This window comes from Tamandua tetradactyla, chromosome 16 (assembly GCF_023851605.1).
Source record: "Tamandua tetradactyla isolate mTamTet1 chromosome 16, mTamTet1.pri, whole genome shotgun sequence".
Classification (NCBI taxonomy): domain Eukaryota; kingdom Metazoa; phylum Chordata; class Mammalia; order Pilosa; family Myrmecophagidae; genus Tamandua; species Tamandua tetradactyla.
The window spans coordinates 22,411,962-22,426,525 of NC_135342.1; the positions used below are offsets into that span (position 1 = coordinate 22,411,962).

At 49.1% G+C, this 14,564-nt stretch overlaps 2 protein-coding genes across 5 annotated transcripts in view; one reads left to right on the top strand and one right to left on the bottom strand.

Moving 5' to 3' along the window:
• The window catches only part of BCKDHA (branched chain keto acid dehydrogenase E1 subunit alpha), a 26,447-nt gene extending 22,531 nt beyond the window's left edge, over nucleotides 1–3,916 (bottom strand). The window contains exon 1 of one of the 4 annotated variants that reach the window (XM_077131749.1): nucleotides 3,583–3,916. In XM_077131749.1, coding sequence (XP_076987864.1) covers nucleotides 3,583–3,690 — 108 coding nt within the window. In that variant the 5' untranslated portion in view covers nucleotides 3,691–3,916. The remainder of the gene's footprint in view (nucleotides 1–3,582) is intronic. The other 3 variants (XM_077131748.1, XM_077131746.1, XM_077131750.1) reach the window with 3 other exon arrangements.
• Nucleotides 3,917–4,017: 101 nt separating this feature from the next.
• On the top strand, nucleotides 4,018–13,235 carry EXOSC5 (exosome component 5). The gene is made up of 6 exons (XM_077131753.1): nucleotides 4,018–4,330; nucleotides 8,883–8,996; nucleotides 9,542–9,663; nucleotides 11,044–11,184; nucleotides 12,216–12,305; nucleotides 13,074–13,235. Exons 1-6 carry the CDS (start codon nucleotides 4,183–4,185, stop codon nucleotides 13,164–13,166), a joined length of 708 nt encoding a protein of 235 aa, XP_076987868.1. The 5' UTR covers nucleotides 4,018–4,182; the 3' UTR covers nucleotides 13,167–13,235.
• The last annotated feature ends 1,329 nt before the right edge of the window (nucleotides 13,236–14,564 follow it).

Here is a 14,564-nt window from a genome sequence, read left to right on the forward strand (position 1 = left end):
GGAGCTCAGTAATGATTCATTCATCCCATAATACACATTGGGCACCTCCATTTGGACATGCTGTGCAGGGTATGGGAGCCCCAGCACAGGCTGCCCCTGAAAGGCTGGGTCACAGAACAGCCTTACTGCACACACAGAGCTCTAGGTGCTCCCTGACTTTCAACAGGGTAGGGACACCAGTCGCCCCACTTGCTAGGTCCAGAGAGATGAGGAGTTTTCAGCCTAGGCGCCACAGCTAGCGAGCACCTGTGTTCTGGGCCAAAGTCAAAGTTTGGAGTAGTGGCTAGGAAACTGATCCAGGTTGCCTTGATAATTGAGTTTCCTTCCTCCACTTCTCCCTAAGGAGGTCAACTGAAGGGGAAGAAGGGAGGTAGAAATCAGGTAAACACCACCAAAGCAACACAGTATTCAGCGAACAGAAGGACAATCAAGTAGGAGCAAAGTAAGGCACTCCCAGCCCTGCTCCCAGCCAGACCTGCCCCTGTAATCCAAACCTGTCCTTTACAACACAACCTCCAGATCTTTCCCCCAAGGCCCTCTCTTAGATTCCATGTAGTTCAGCTAAAATTGTACCTTATAATATGGTAGCCATTAATCAATTGTGGCTATTGAAATTTAAATTCTTTAAAAGTAAATGAACCATTCCAGCCAATCCTAAAGAATTACCTAGGGCAATATATAAGATTCCACAAAGGTTCCATGCCCTAGGGTAACTTTCCAGAAACCTACAACCTCCAGATATGTCCTGGATCAGGTAAGCCCTGAAAGCTAGAGGGCGTAGCCTTCCAAAACATCAGCCAGCTCCATCTTCCTACCCCGTATTAGTGACAGCCCTTCCCAACAAGAAAAAGTTAGAATGGCCATAGGCCAAATGCCCCTAAAGAGTAGAAAGATCAAAGATGATGGTGGAATTAAACAGAGAAAAACAGAGAAGTTAGGGTTTAACAAACGAATATGACTGCTGAATTATTAAACTGATATTTCTTTTAGTCTCCAGTATCTTAGAGCAGCTAGAAGTAAAAACCTAAAATTGTGGAATTGTAACCCATACCGAATTCTGAAATCTCTTCTATAACTAACTGTTGTGCTGTGCTTTGAAATTTATTGTATATGTTATTTTTCACCAAAAAGAAAAAAAGTCGATTGTGATGATAAAAAAAATATTTAGTCCTTCTAGCTTCCAATATTCTGGAGCAGCTAGAAAGAAGAATCTGAGAGGATGGTATGGTAGTCCATAACAAATTCTGGGATTTGTCCTGTTAACTACTTGAAGAGGGCTTTGAAAATTACTGCTTTTTTCTCTCTTTGCTTTGTATATATGTTATATTATACAATTTAAAAAGTTAAAAAAAAAAAGTTGACTGTGATGATAAAAATTTTTTTATTCCTTCTAGCATCCTATATTCTGGAGTAGCTAGAAGGAAAAATCTGAGATGATGGTTTGGTAGCCCATGACAAACTCTGGGATTTGTCTGTAACTGCTTGTTGAACAGTGCTTTGAAAACTTAAAAAAAAAAAAAAAGTAAATGAAACTTCAGTTCCTCAGTATCACTAATCACATTTCAAGTGCTCACTGGCCACCTGTGGCTGCTGTACTGAGCAGAGTAGCTACAGAACATTTTCATGAGCACAAAAAGTTGTACTGGACAGCCCTCGTTTAAAATTCTCTTTGACTATAAAAGGGAGTGGTAAGGGGTATAGAAAAAAAATAGGGGGAACAAAGGTTAAAATATATTGAGTAGATGGAAACAGTAGTGATCAATGAAAGGGAGGAGTAAGCGGTATAGTGTGCATGAATTTTGTCTTTTTACTTCTTTTTCTGGAATGATGCAAATGTTTAAAAAATGATCATGGTGATAAATATACTACTATGTGATGCTATTGTGAGCCACTGATTGTACACCATGTATGGAATGTTTGTATGTTAAGAATGTGTTTGTATGTTGTTTGGGTTTGTCAGCAAAAAAAAACCCTTGGACTAAACGCTACAATCTCTACTACCAACCAACCAAAAAAAAAAAAAAAATCCTAGAAAAGACAGGTAAGAGAACTAAAAGTGGAGGTGGGGGCGTGGTCCGGCACAGAATAGGGACTAAATAGTAAATAGCAAGGACACTGAAAGACATCTCCCTAGCCCCCACCCTAGGGAATGGAGAAGCAAGAAGCAAGCACAGCAGGAAGACAGAGCCTGGAGAGAAGCACTGACTGAATCAACCACAAACGACCTTTCCCTACTCTTGCCCTAGTCGCGCCCGCCTCCCAGGGCCCAGCCAATGAGCTCCGGTGGAGCATATGATCGTAGCAAAACCAGCAGAAGGAAACAGCCTAAAGGCAGAAGACGTGCCCCCACCTCCATCCTGCAGCTGTAACCGTTCTGCATTTACCTGCCTTAGGTGACTCCTCCCTCCAGATACCCACAACTCACTCCTGACCCATCCTCTTCATCCTCATCCCGTTCTGTCCCTATTTGGAGCTTCTCCCTACAGATTCCTATTCCTTACAGACTGAGGCTCAGAGGGTCAGACCCAACTCCACAAGATCGTGGTAGATTTCTCCCCATGGCCCTTGCCAATCCAGTCCTTCCCAAGATCATGTCCTTTCTTTTCCCCATCTCCAAGATCAGTTGTAGTTCCTTCCCTCCACTCTCACTTTCAACAGCAGCCAACATTCCTAGAACCCCTAGGCCAGGCCCAATTCTTAGCACTTGACTATATTCAGTCCTCAACAACCCTATGAAGTAGTCACTGTTAGCGTCCCCATTTTACGGAGTGGGGAACTGAGGTCCAGAGAGGTGGAGCCCCTTGCCCAAAACCAGCTGGAAAGTGGTGGAAGAGGGCTATGAACTAGTGTGATACAGCTCCAAAATCTGTCCTCTTAACCAGTACCAAAGCAGTCCTGCAGTCTACTGCCTCTCCACCTCTAAATTAGGAGATTTCTGCAGCCAGAACCTGTTCTCAGCTGCATCTACCTAAACGGATTCTAACCCTTTGGATAAGGAAGCAAGCAGTTCCCAAGTGCTTCTTAAAAATGAAAACAAAGTACTCTATCTGGGCACTCTTCTCTTCTTCCATTAGTGATTCAACAAATACTTGTTGAACATCTCCTCTGGGCAGTGAACAGAATAGGTAAGGCCCCTGTCCAGGCATTCGGTTGGGGAGAAAGAAATTAAGGCTTATTTAAGCGATTCATTTATAAATTAGGACGGTGGCAAACGCAGCAAAGAAATACAGAGCATATTAAAAAGCCAGTGACGAGGGATCTGAATTTTCTTTCTCCTCTTTGAAGGGGGCTCTTTTCCCAGAAAAACGTCTCCTCTTTACAACAGCAGTTTCACTGTCCAACCTCTGAGGGAGGAAGGTCTCGCTTTATTCCCCTTCTTCAGGGCCCACAAAGGCGCTACCTCATTCCTCTGTTTCTAAGGAAGTATAACTTCTTCCCTTGAGTGTTCTCTCCAAGGGGTTCTCCAGCATTTGCCCCTTCTATGACTGGCCTTCCCTCACTCCCCGCAGGAACCCCATATTCTGTTGAGGCTGAAATCTCTATTACCCCTGAGTAAAACCCCCCAGGGACCGCGATACTCACAGAGCTGGCCAGTCCCCGAGCCCCAGGCCGCCGCAGCAGCAAAGGGACGACCCGGCCCAAGCCCCGACTTAGCCCCCGGACCCCAGCAGCAGCAGACGTTACCGCCATTCCGGCTAATGGCGCCTGACAATCCGCCCAGCTCCTCAACAAAACTGCAGGCTGTCCCTCCAAGCGCCTGACTCAGCTGCCAGACCCTCCCTGCCAAGGAACCACACACGTCCGGTCCCGTGATCGCTAGAACGCAGAAATAGGTGGAGAAAACAATTTAGCGTCCAAAAAAAAGTCTCCGACCGCTTGTTATTGTTGCTTCCGTAACAGGCAAAGAAGGGGACAACCGGATCAGAACCTCAGGCGTTCAGGCTCGGGGGCCTCGGGAAGGACGAGCCCATGCCACGCTCCGCCCCTATTCTACACAGTCCAATGCCTTTCCCGGAGTTGGGAGGGGAGGGGTGGCCAGATTGTTGGTAAACGCTGACCCACGTGCGGGCGCCGAATTAGGCGCCCTGGGATCCGCGCGTGCGCACTGGATATGCCGCTTGTACGCAAGCGTGCGCTGCTGGGCGGAAGCTACACTCCGCGCTCCACGTGGAATTTGGGGCGATGGAGGGGAGTATGCGCACCGACGCCCACGTCCGCACTGAGACTGGGGCCAGGACCCGGCCTCGGAGCCCCGGTTGCAGCCTCCGGCACTTTGCCTGCGAACAGAACTTACTGTCTCGGCCGGATGGCTCGGCCTCTTTCCTGCAAGGTAAGGCCTGCACCTTACAGGTAATACAGCCCGTCGCATTTGTGTGTGTGTGTGGGGGGGGGGGGGGGTGGAGGGGTGGCGAGTTCAGTGTACCGGGTGCAGTTCAGCGGGTGCTTTCCCTCCCGGCGATACTAACTGGTAAACGCACCCCTCCCTCTCCAAGAATGGTGCAGAGCTTCCTACCCGGACGGATGCTATCAGGCTCGGTTACATCACTCCCTCCCGCATATAAGGGGGAGGGTGTCTCTACCCTGAGAGTACCCGTCAAAATTGGTATCAGGCAGACCTCCCCATAAGAAGAAATATTCTAGAATAAGGAAAATCTCGCCAGGATAAATATCCCCATGACCAATATCTTCCTCACCTTTAAGAGACATACTCCAGATCCATACATGTTAGGCTGAGGCCAACCCACATATTTGCATAAACACCCCAGATCACCACCACTGGTTTAACTGCTCCTTAGACCATGGCAGGTTTTTCTCTGAATAAAACATTCCTCAGTTTGAGGGTGAGGTTCCTACTCTGGATTAAGAAAGAACTGCCCACCCCACCTTTTGGACAAATGTTCCTTTATGACCGGGATGTGGTTCTCTCCATATGAATACATAGCCCTAAGATTGGAGCAGATCTTGTCTTTTGGGCAAACATCCCCTTTCCAAAGCCAAATGTCTCTCAAGACTAGACTTAACTCTGACCCAAATAAGTATTCCTTTGGGGATAGGCCTGGGGATCACCCCCGAAAATGCTTTAGTCCCTCTGTAGGGCATTACCTTCTGCCCAGGTATAAAACACTCCTTTTATTCATTCATTTATTTAACACGCATGTATTGTTTGAGGCACTGAGGATGTGTCAACCAGCAAAACAGATTAAAATCCCTGCCCTGATGGAGTTTATATTCTAGTGGGAAGACAAGCAGTAAAAATAAAGAAGTAGAATTATGCAGTGGAATGCAGTGGGGAAAAACTAAGTCGGAAAAGGGGATTGGGATATGCTGGGGAAGGGGTGCATTCTTAAATAGAATGGCCAGGGAAGACCTTACTCAGAAGATGACATTTGAACAAAGACCTGAAGGAAGTGAGCGAGTGAACTCTGAAGATAAAGATATCAGGAGAAGGGGCCTAGGATAGGGTTGCGTGAACAGGACACAGCAAGAACAGAGGCCCCAAGGCAAAAGCTTCCCTGGCCTGTTAGGAGGATCAATGTGGGAGGCCAGTGTGCCTGGAGCAGCAAGTGGAGAGTTCAGGAAGGACAGGAAGATTGCTGATTATATAGGCTTGGTGCATGAGGTGGGACCCCCTGAAAGCTTTGAATAGAGGAGTAACATAATCTGAATACATTTTAACAGAATCCCTCTGGCTGCTGTGATGACATAGGGGACTTGGCGGACCCAGGGACAAGGTGGTGTTCAGGGCAAAACCAGTGGATGTGGTTAGGTTATTGATGTATTTTGAAGGTTGAACCAACAATATTTGTAGATGCTTTTAGTTTGATAGTAGGAGAAAAAGAGGCAAGGACAACTAAGGGTTTTGCCTAGATCAGTTATGGTGGGGAAAGATGAGATCAGTTTGGAACAATAAGTTTGCAAAAAATAACTGTTAGATATCAGACTGGAAATGTGGACTGGGCATTTGGACATACAAGTCTAGGAGCTGGACTGGACTGTGCTGGGCTGAGAATTCATGGAGAAATCCAAGCTGAACATACATATTTTGGAATCGTCTGTGGATGCTGTTTAAAGTTATCAGTAGGTGACATCACAAAGGAAGTGAGTGTAGAGAGAAAAGAGAAGAGATCCCAGGACTAAGCCTGGATCTTCCAACTTTAAGAGCTCGTGGAGGTATGGTGATCCAGCAGAAAGGATGGAGGAGGAGTGGTCAGCGAGATAGGAGGAATCAAGGAGAGGGCAGAGACCTGGAGTCCAGAGAAGACAGCATTTGAAAAGTGAGGGTTGATAAACTGTTACAAACCTACTGAGAGGGTGAGTCGTGTGAGGCTGGAATCTACCTGTGGGCTAGACCATCTGGAGGTCACGGGTGACCCTACCAGGAACTGCTCCAGTGGTGGGGTCAAGGAGGAGAGAAAGAAGAGACAGTGAGTGAAGACAGCTTTTCAGGAATTTTGCTGTAAGAGAGTCAGATAAATGAGGCAATGATCAGTGGATATGGGGTCAAGAGAGGAGAGAATTGTTGCGGTGATGTCCTTGTGAAGATGAAAGGGGAGGGAACCCTGTGCCCAGGCGGAGCATGGACAGTTCATCGGGCGTAACAGGAATGAGAAGGAGCTAACCCTCCTTGAGTAACTTCCTCCTTCAGTGCTCCCTTAAGAGTAGGTTCTCATGGATCCGTTGACACACTGCGTGTGAAAGGCAATTGGGTTTCCCGGATGAGAAGCCCTGGGCTGTGTTACAGCCCCACCTTCCCAACCCCGGGAAAAATGGCTCTGACCTGGGGATCTTCCCAGGTCTTTCCCCAGGGTTAGTGCTCTTGCTGAATTCAGATGCCTGAAGTCTCCTGGAATTTAAGAAATAAGGAGTAAGGCAGCCCCACCCTCAGTCTAAAACCCCAAAACCACTGGACCATAGAGCAAGGGGAGTTCTTGCAGACCCTCAGAAGTATGTTCCAGTTAATGCAAAATAAGTCTAGGGCTTCCTTTTGGGTGAATGGAAAGTTCTAGTAAGGGATGGTGGTGAGGGTTCTGCAACCTTGTGAACGTGATTCATCCCACTGAATGGTACGCTTGGGAGGGGTTGAGATGGAAAGATTTATATTGTATATACATTTCCACAACTAAAAAAAAAAAAAAAACACAACAGAGGGTACCCAGGTCGTTCAATGGTAGAATACTTGCCTGCTGAGCAGGAGACCCGGGTTGGATTCCTGGTTGATGCACACACCAAAAAAAAAAAAAGAAAATCTAGAGATTGTGATAGTTAAATGCAGTATGTGAAACTGGACGAGATCTAAGAATGGAGGAGAAAAAGTTCAAAGGGACATTATTGGGATATAACAAAAAAATTAGAATATAGATTATAAGCTTTATATTAATGTTTAACTTCTTGAACTTGTTAACTGCACTTAAGATGATTATATAAGGAATATCCTATTTGTAGGAAATGTACATGGAGGAATTATGTGTTCAAGGAGTATGATGTAGGCAGCCTGTTCTCAGAAGTTCAGAAGATGGATGGACAGATAGATGGATGGATGGATGGGTACATAAAATGATAAGGCAAAGGTTACAGAAAAAATTAGTGGATCTGGGTGTCTGAGGAGGTGGGGTATGTTGGAGGTCTCTGGATGGGGTTTGTATAATTTTTGCAACCACCTAGTAAGTTTGTAATGACTTCAATGTTAAAAGTTTAAAAATATATATGTATACACCACAAAAGGAAATAAAAAGAAGTGTGTTTCAAGTGTTTTCTGGCCTCAGAACTGCTGGCGAGTTTGTTAAGAATGCAGAGCCTGGAATCTGCCAGCTCTAAGAAGCTGTGCTGGAACGCCATCTTCCCGCGCTGCAACTTGCAACCCTGTCTGCACATAGAATCACCTGGGAGCTTTGATAGTCCCAATGCTGGAGCCCCACCCAGAGCAGTTAAATTTGAATCTCTAGGGGTAAGGCCCGGGTCTCAGTATTTTTTAAAGCTTTCCAGTGATTGCAGTGTGCAGCCTGTGTTGAGATCCACTGCATGGTGGACCTTAACTGCCATTCTTTTTTAATGAAATAGAGGAGAAAATAGCAGAGTACATCACAAGGAGTGATGCTAAGTGTTGTGTTTGTTAGACCTATGTTGCAATTACACACACATGTATTTGTGTGGGAATTTGGGATCATGTGTAAAATCATGCATGTATTTAATCCTGGGAGTTATGCTCAGAGGAGTTCGGAAGCCTTTGTTTTAGTCCAGCTGTCCCATTTTGCAGATGGGTAAAACTGAGGCCCAGAGAGGTACAGAGATTTACCCGAGATTGCATGTAGGCTGAGACAGGCGGAATTGAAACTTGTGCTTTTTATTTCTGAGCTCACACCTTTCCTCCCTTCGTACACACTCTGAGGAGTTAAACAGGAGTCTGTGTCTACCCCAGATATTTAACCATTTCTCAGATGTCCTGATTGCTGCATAGTTGAAGGATGAGGGCCTGCAGGTGGAGAGCTGGGTTTGGGAAAGCTTTGGAAGGAGAAGTTGAGACCAGTTGCATGCAGTAAGAGGGAGGTAGATTAGCTCTCAAGAAGAACTTCCTGGTAAAGTTAATATTAACTAAAGTTGCACATTCACCAGGTACCAGGCACTGTTGTAAGTGCTTTTCATGGATTTTCTCATTTAATCAACAGGAATACCATGAGGGAGGTACTGTCATCGCCCCCCATCTTACAGATGAGGAATAGAGGCAGAGAAGTGAAAGGAGCACTTAAAGGATCCCTGCTGACAAGTGGGAGGTGGATTGGGGGTGACACTGTGAGCTCTGGCCCCGGGCCTACTGCCCACACTGTTATGCTCTGTGCCCCAGAAGCAGGGAAAGTGTGAATGAGGGCTCCCCGCTGTCTCCCCAGGTGACACCTCCGTCCTGGCGGGCGTGTACGGGCCAGCCGAGGTGAAGGTCAGCAGAGAGATCTTCAACAAGGCTACACTTGATGTGGTCCTGAGGCCAAAAATTGGGCTGCCTGGTAAGTGCCTGGCTGGGTCTCCTGATGTCCAGTCTGTTAGGACCTCTTGCCCAGCCCCTTCCTCAAGGCTGTCCCCAGCCCCTGCTCCTCCCTCTCTTTACCCTTTACCTAGTCTGTTTCTTTGCCAGTCTCTCTGTCCCATCTGCCTCTGAGTCTTTGTCTTTGTGTCTCAGCTTCTGTCACTTTTTCTTTGCCTCCCAATTTTTCTCTGTCCTCCCTTCCCCTGCCTCTTTCCTGACTCCACCTCCCCTTCTTTCCATCGCCCTGTTTTTCCTTCCTCTGCCCTTTTGCCCTTTGTCTCCGTCACTCCCAGGGGCCGAGCTCGCTAGATGGGAGTTAGCAGCAGATGAGACGTACTTACTCCCAGGTTTTCCTCCCCCAGGCAGCTCCCTCAGTGGGGTGGTTGGCATCAGGCCCCCTGCCCCTTGGGATGCCTCCATCAGCCACGCAGCTTCCCAGGGTGGGACTGCAGACATTTTCCAGAGGGTTTGGGGTATATGGTGGGAGAGAAGTACCTGACATCCCCCCTCCCTGCACTCCCCCAGGCGTGGCAGAGAAGAGCCGGGAGCGGTTGATCAGGAACACGTGCGAGGCCGTGGTACTGGGAGCACTGCACCCCCGCACCTCCATCACCGTGGTCCTGCAGGTCATCAGCGATGCTGGCTCTGTATCCTTTCCCCAGGCTACTGTCACCTCTTCCTCCTCCTCCAGGAAGCTCTCCAGAACGTCCTGATTGCCTCCCTTACTGATGGGCATGTACACACCCTGTGCGAGCCAGGAAATCCTCTAAACACTTGGCACATGCCAACTCATTGAAGAAGAATAATGGAAAACACAGATTGCATGCTTACCATGTGCCAGGCACTGTTCTAAGTGCTCTACACTTATTAACCCATTTAATCCTCATAGCAACTCTGTGACACAGGGGCTTTGACTATTCCTGGTTCCCATTTAAGGAAACTGAGGCACAGCAGGGTGGGCTCACCTATCCAAGGTTAAGTAACTAGTGACTTGCAGAGACAAGATTCGAGCCCACAGACCCTGGCAGGTGAGGTTTCCTGTGTTTCCCATGTTTCACTTGAGGAAACTGAGGCCCAGGGAGGGGAAGTCATTGCCCAAGGTCACAGAGCTGGAAGGCATCCAAAGCAGAACTGGCCCCAGCCTGCCTGGCTCCAGGGCCTGTGCCAGTGACCTCTGCTCTGCATTTAACTTGGATTTGAGGCTCTGAGCAGTGGGAGGCCTGAGCCAGCATAGCAGATTGAGCAGGAATTCATATTTTGAAGGATCTATACAATTTGGGTGAGACAAGTTGAAAGCAAGGATTTGTGATGGCCGTTTCTGGGGGCCCCTTTGGTGATGGCTCTGCATTGGGCAGGCACTTAATAGGTGAGAGGGAGGGAAGAGCTGCTGTGACTCCCATTTTAGAGAGTTGGGAACTGAAACTTAGGGGGGAAGTAATGAAGGGGTCAGTGGCAGATTTGGGAATGACCGATTCTAAAGCAGAAGCTTTTATCTCCTTCGCAAGACATGGGGGGCAAAGACATGAGGAAACTGAGGCAGTGTTGGCCATGTGACTAACGGGCCTTCCACTGTGCCATGGCCACACCCCTACCCTTGACCGAGTTCCCTGGCTCTTCCCCTCCAACCCCCTGCCCGGGCTAGCAGCTCAGCCACCTAGATTCCTGAGTCCCAGGCCTGGCTTTCCTAGTGCCTTCCCATGTGACACTGGATGGTTTCTGCCTCTCTCCGGTCTCAGTTTCCCTGCAGATAGTTGGTACGTGCTTCAGTACGTATTTATTTGAATATCATGATGCTCCCCATTTAACAGAGGAGGAAATTGAAGCTCAGTGAGGATAAGTCACTTGTCCAAGGTCACACAGCTGAGAAGTGGCAGACCCCAGAACCTTTCAACCACTCTGCAGTGCCACCTTACTGTGATGGGGTTAGTGATCTCTGCCACCAGCCCCAGCAGGGTGAAAGAGGGGTCACTGTGTTCAGCTGACCCAACAGTAGAGAACTCTTCTTAACTGCTCCCTGTGGTACTCAGCTCCTGGCTTGTTGCCTGAATGCTGCCTGCATGGCGCTGGTGGATGCAGGCGTGCCCATGCGTGCCCTCTTCTGCGGGGTCACCTGTGCCCTGGACTCTGATGGGAGCCTTGTACTGGATCCCACAGCCAAGCAAGAAAAGGTAGGTGTCAGGGTCAGGATGGCTGAAGGACTACAGGCTCTTCTGCTGGGCTGGGCCTCTCCTCTCTAGAAGTTGGCTTGTGCCATTTCACCCCGAATTGGTAAGCTCTGCCTGCTCCCTCAGGGCCCTTTCAGCTGCAGGTGCTAGAAACCCAACTTGCGCTAGCTCAAGCAGAAAGGCAGCTGATAGGCTTGAGTTCACATTGTCCTGGGGATCTGTTATTCTGAGTTAATGGCCCAGTACTGTGATGGTCACATCCAGTCAGGAAAACAGAAACCACTCGGGGTGTTTCAGACAGAGGGAATTTAATGCAAAGTACTAGTTATGACTGTGTAGGAGGGGCTGGAGGGGCAAAAAGGAGGGAGGAGGATGCCTAGAGATCAGAAGGCTTTGGCAGCTCCAGACTGAAGCCTGTGAACCAGCTCCTGCACTTTGCTGCCAGAGGCACCTCATAGGCAGCTCTGAGTGCACAGGTGCCCTCCCTCTACCCTGGCTGGTGAAGTCCAGAGCCCACCCCAGCTCCACGGCTATTCTGGCAATGGCCCCAGCCGTAGGCACCTGCCACTGTCAAGAGTGAGGGCCAGGGTGCTTCTCTCCCTCCCTGGTTCCACTCCCACCAGAATCCAGGTAGAAGCTGACAAGCAAGGGAGTCTGGGGAATACAGTTTGCTGGCTTCCAGCTCCTGCAGCACAGAGTGTAGACAGGTGGGGAGAGGCCAGGAGGCAGCAGGTGAGGGACCAGTACCAAGCTGTGGGCCATGAGTACTTGTGATTGTAAGTCCCTGTCAGAACCCTGGGGGTAGAGTAAAGGAGCCTGGGAAGCAAAAAGGAAAGGTACAGAGCTCTTAACCAGAGAAACTGCAAAGGGGCTGTGCATAGACAACGGGTAACTACACGTGATCTTTGAGCACCTGGCTGTGGGAAAGGGGAGGTCTGGAGGCTGAGGATCTGGGGTCCCCTCTTTGGGACTGGCTGAGGTTTCCTCTAAGAGAACAGTCCCAGGTCACCCAGCTTCGTCTGCCTCTTCACCAGGAAGCCCGGGCCGTCCTGACCTTTGCACTCGACAGCGTGGAACGAAAGCTGCTGATGTCGGCCACAAAGGGGCTCTACTCCGATGCCGAGGTGCCAGCCTGGGGGGTGGGGGTGAAAGCCAGAATCTATACGTGAGATCCTGTCCCATCCCTGCCCCAGACTCAGGCTGAAGGACAGCCCCTTCCTTCCATGCCTGTCTGTAAAAAGGGAGTTTTCAGACGCTACAACCATAGAAACCTTTGTAAAAAATGGAGTCTTAATGGGCAGCCCAATTAATGAGATAAGAAAAAAAGAGAAGCAGTTCAGTCTGAAATCTGGCACACCTAAGGCACCCCAGCTTACAGCCAGAGTAGGGTCCCACCCTGGAATTCTGGATCTCTTAGGAACAGAGTTTGGAAACTCTTGGGTCAAATGGTTACCAAGAACGTTACCAGCCTGGATGTCCTACAGATCTGGGGGTTTGTGTTGGGGTCTCTGATAGCAGAGCTCTTGAGATTATTTGGGCTCAAAGGCCCATGGCTCTAACATCCTAGGACAGCTCAGTTTTAGTGAGCTCTGAGGTTCTCTGGCCCCAGAGGTTGGGGTTGCCCTAAAGTGTTAGTGTCTCGATCCCACTGGCCTAAAGTCTTGTGGCTCCTGGAGTCTTATTCCCAAAGTCCTCACCATCCTTTTCTCCTCTTCCCCTCTTAAGAGGATATTTAAGACTAAAGAAGGAAATGCACTTGAACCCCCCCCCCCAACCTGCTTTGCAGAGGCCGGTGGGCTGAGGTGACAGGAAGGTGGGAGGTTTGGGGGCTGTAGGAATCACGAGGGGTCAGGGTACTTCTCAGGTCACCTGACCCGCCTCTCTCCCACCAGCTCCAGCAGTGCCTGGCAGCTGCCCAGGCTGCCTCCCAGCACGTCTTCCGCTTCTACCGGGAATCGCTACAGAGGCGCTACTCCAAGAGCTGAGGCCAGCTGGGGCATGGTGTTCTCCTGCTGCCACACCCACCACCTGTGTATAATAAACCAGCAGCCCCACCTTGCCTCTCTGTCCTTGCGTCATGTAAGCGTGAGATCCTGAAGCTGCAGGCCCTCCTGTGGGGGAGGACAGAGCCTCAGTCCCTGACATGCCAAGAGAGCTGGGGTACAGGCCCAAGGGGCACAAGCAGCCTCCCAAGAATAACACTAATAAGAGCTTATAGGTTTTGAATGAATCAATATTCATTCATTTCAACAAATGTCTTGAGCATCTCTGGGATGTAGGCCCTGTTAAGTGCTCAGAAACCAGCAGTGAACAAGGATCCCATATCCACTGTTCAAGGAGCCTGAAGGAGACCACTGAAACAGGTGCTTACCAGACTGGTAAATACCATGAAAAAATAAAAAAGTGGGGAAGAGGGTTGGGAGGGGTGCAAATTGGATACACTGGAGAGAGGAGCCTTCATGGGGGGTGGGGGCAAAATGCCACCCTGAAGCGAGAAGGGAGTGAGCTTGTGGTTCTAGGAGGGAGGGCTTCCAGGCAGAGGCCTGGGGCCAGAACCAGTTTGTCCATGTCTGGAGGGCCAGAACCAGTTGTCACTAGCAGGAGGTCATTGTGGCTGAAGCAGAGCAAATGAGACAGGAGAGTGAGCAGGTGGGGACAGGGCACCATGGGGTCCTGTAGTGGGGAGGAGCTGGCTCTTGGTCCCTTCAAAGTGGGGGTTGAGTCATGGGTTGAATTGTGCCCCTCACAAAGGTATCTTTTCACTCCTAACCCCTGTCCTGTGGATGTGAGCTCATTTGTAATTTGTAAATAGGATTATTTGTTCTTTCGGCCATTTCTTTTTATTTACAGTTTGTGTTCAATGGAAATCAATTCCATAAGGAAAAGTTACCATCAGAGTATAAATACACCAACACAATATACAACGCGAAGCAGATGTTGTAAATAGGATCTTTGAAGATCTTTGGGTGAGCAGGGTGGGCCTTAATCGGATCTGCGTGTGGTCCTTAGCAGGGGGAGTCTGGACTCAGAGTCAGTGGGAGTGAGGAGGCAGCCGGCTGAGTGGCAGGTAGAGCAGTTGTGGGTTGGCAGCAAGCCAGCACCAGAACACAACATAGGAAGCCTTTTGGATTTCTAACCTCTAAGACTAAGATGATTGACTCTTGTTGCACCAAGGAGCCCCACAGTGTTTGTTAAATCAGCCCTGGTCAGCTAAAGCTGTCCTTACAGCACAGAACAAACTCAGAAGCCTCTTAGTTGCCAGAGGTCACCAGCTGGTCACCAGGGGAATCCTGTTCATGAGCCCCGGCTGCTCAAAGGGACAAAAGCGGGGACAGGAACACGCCGGCACACACTGGGCTGTGGTGCCCAGCTCTGGTTCTTGA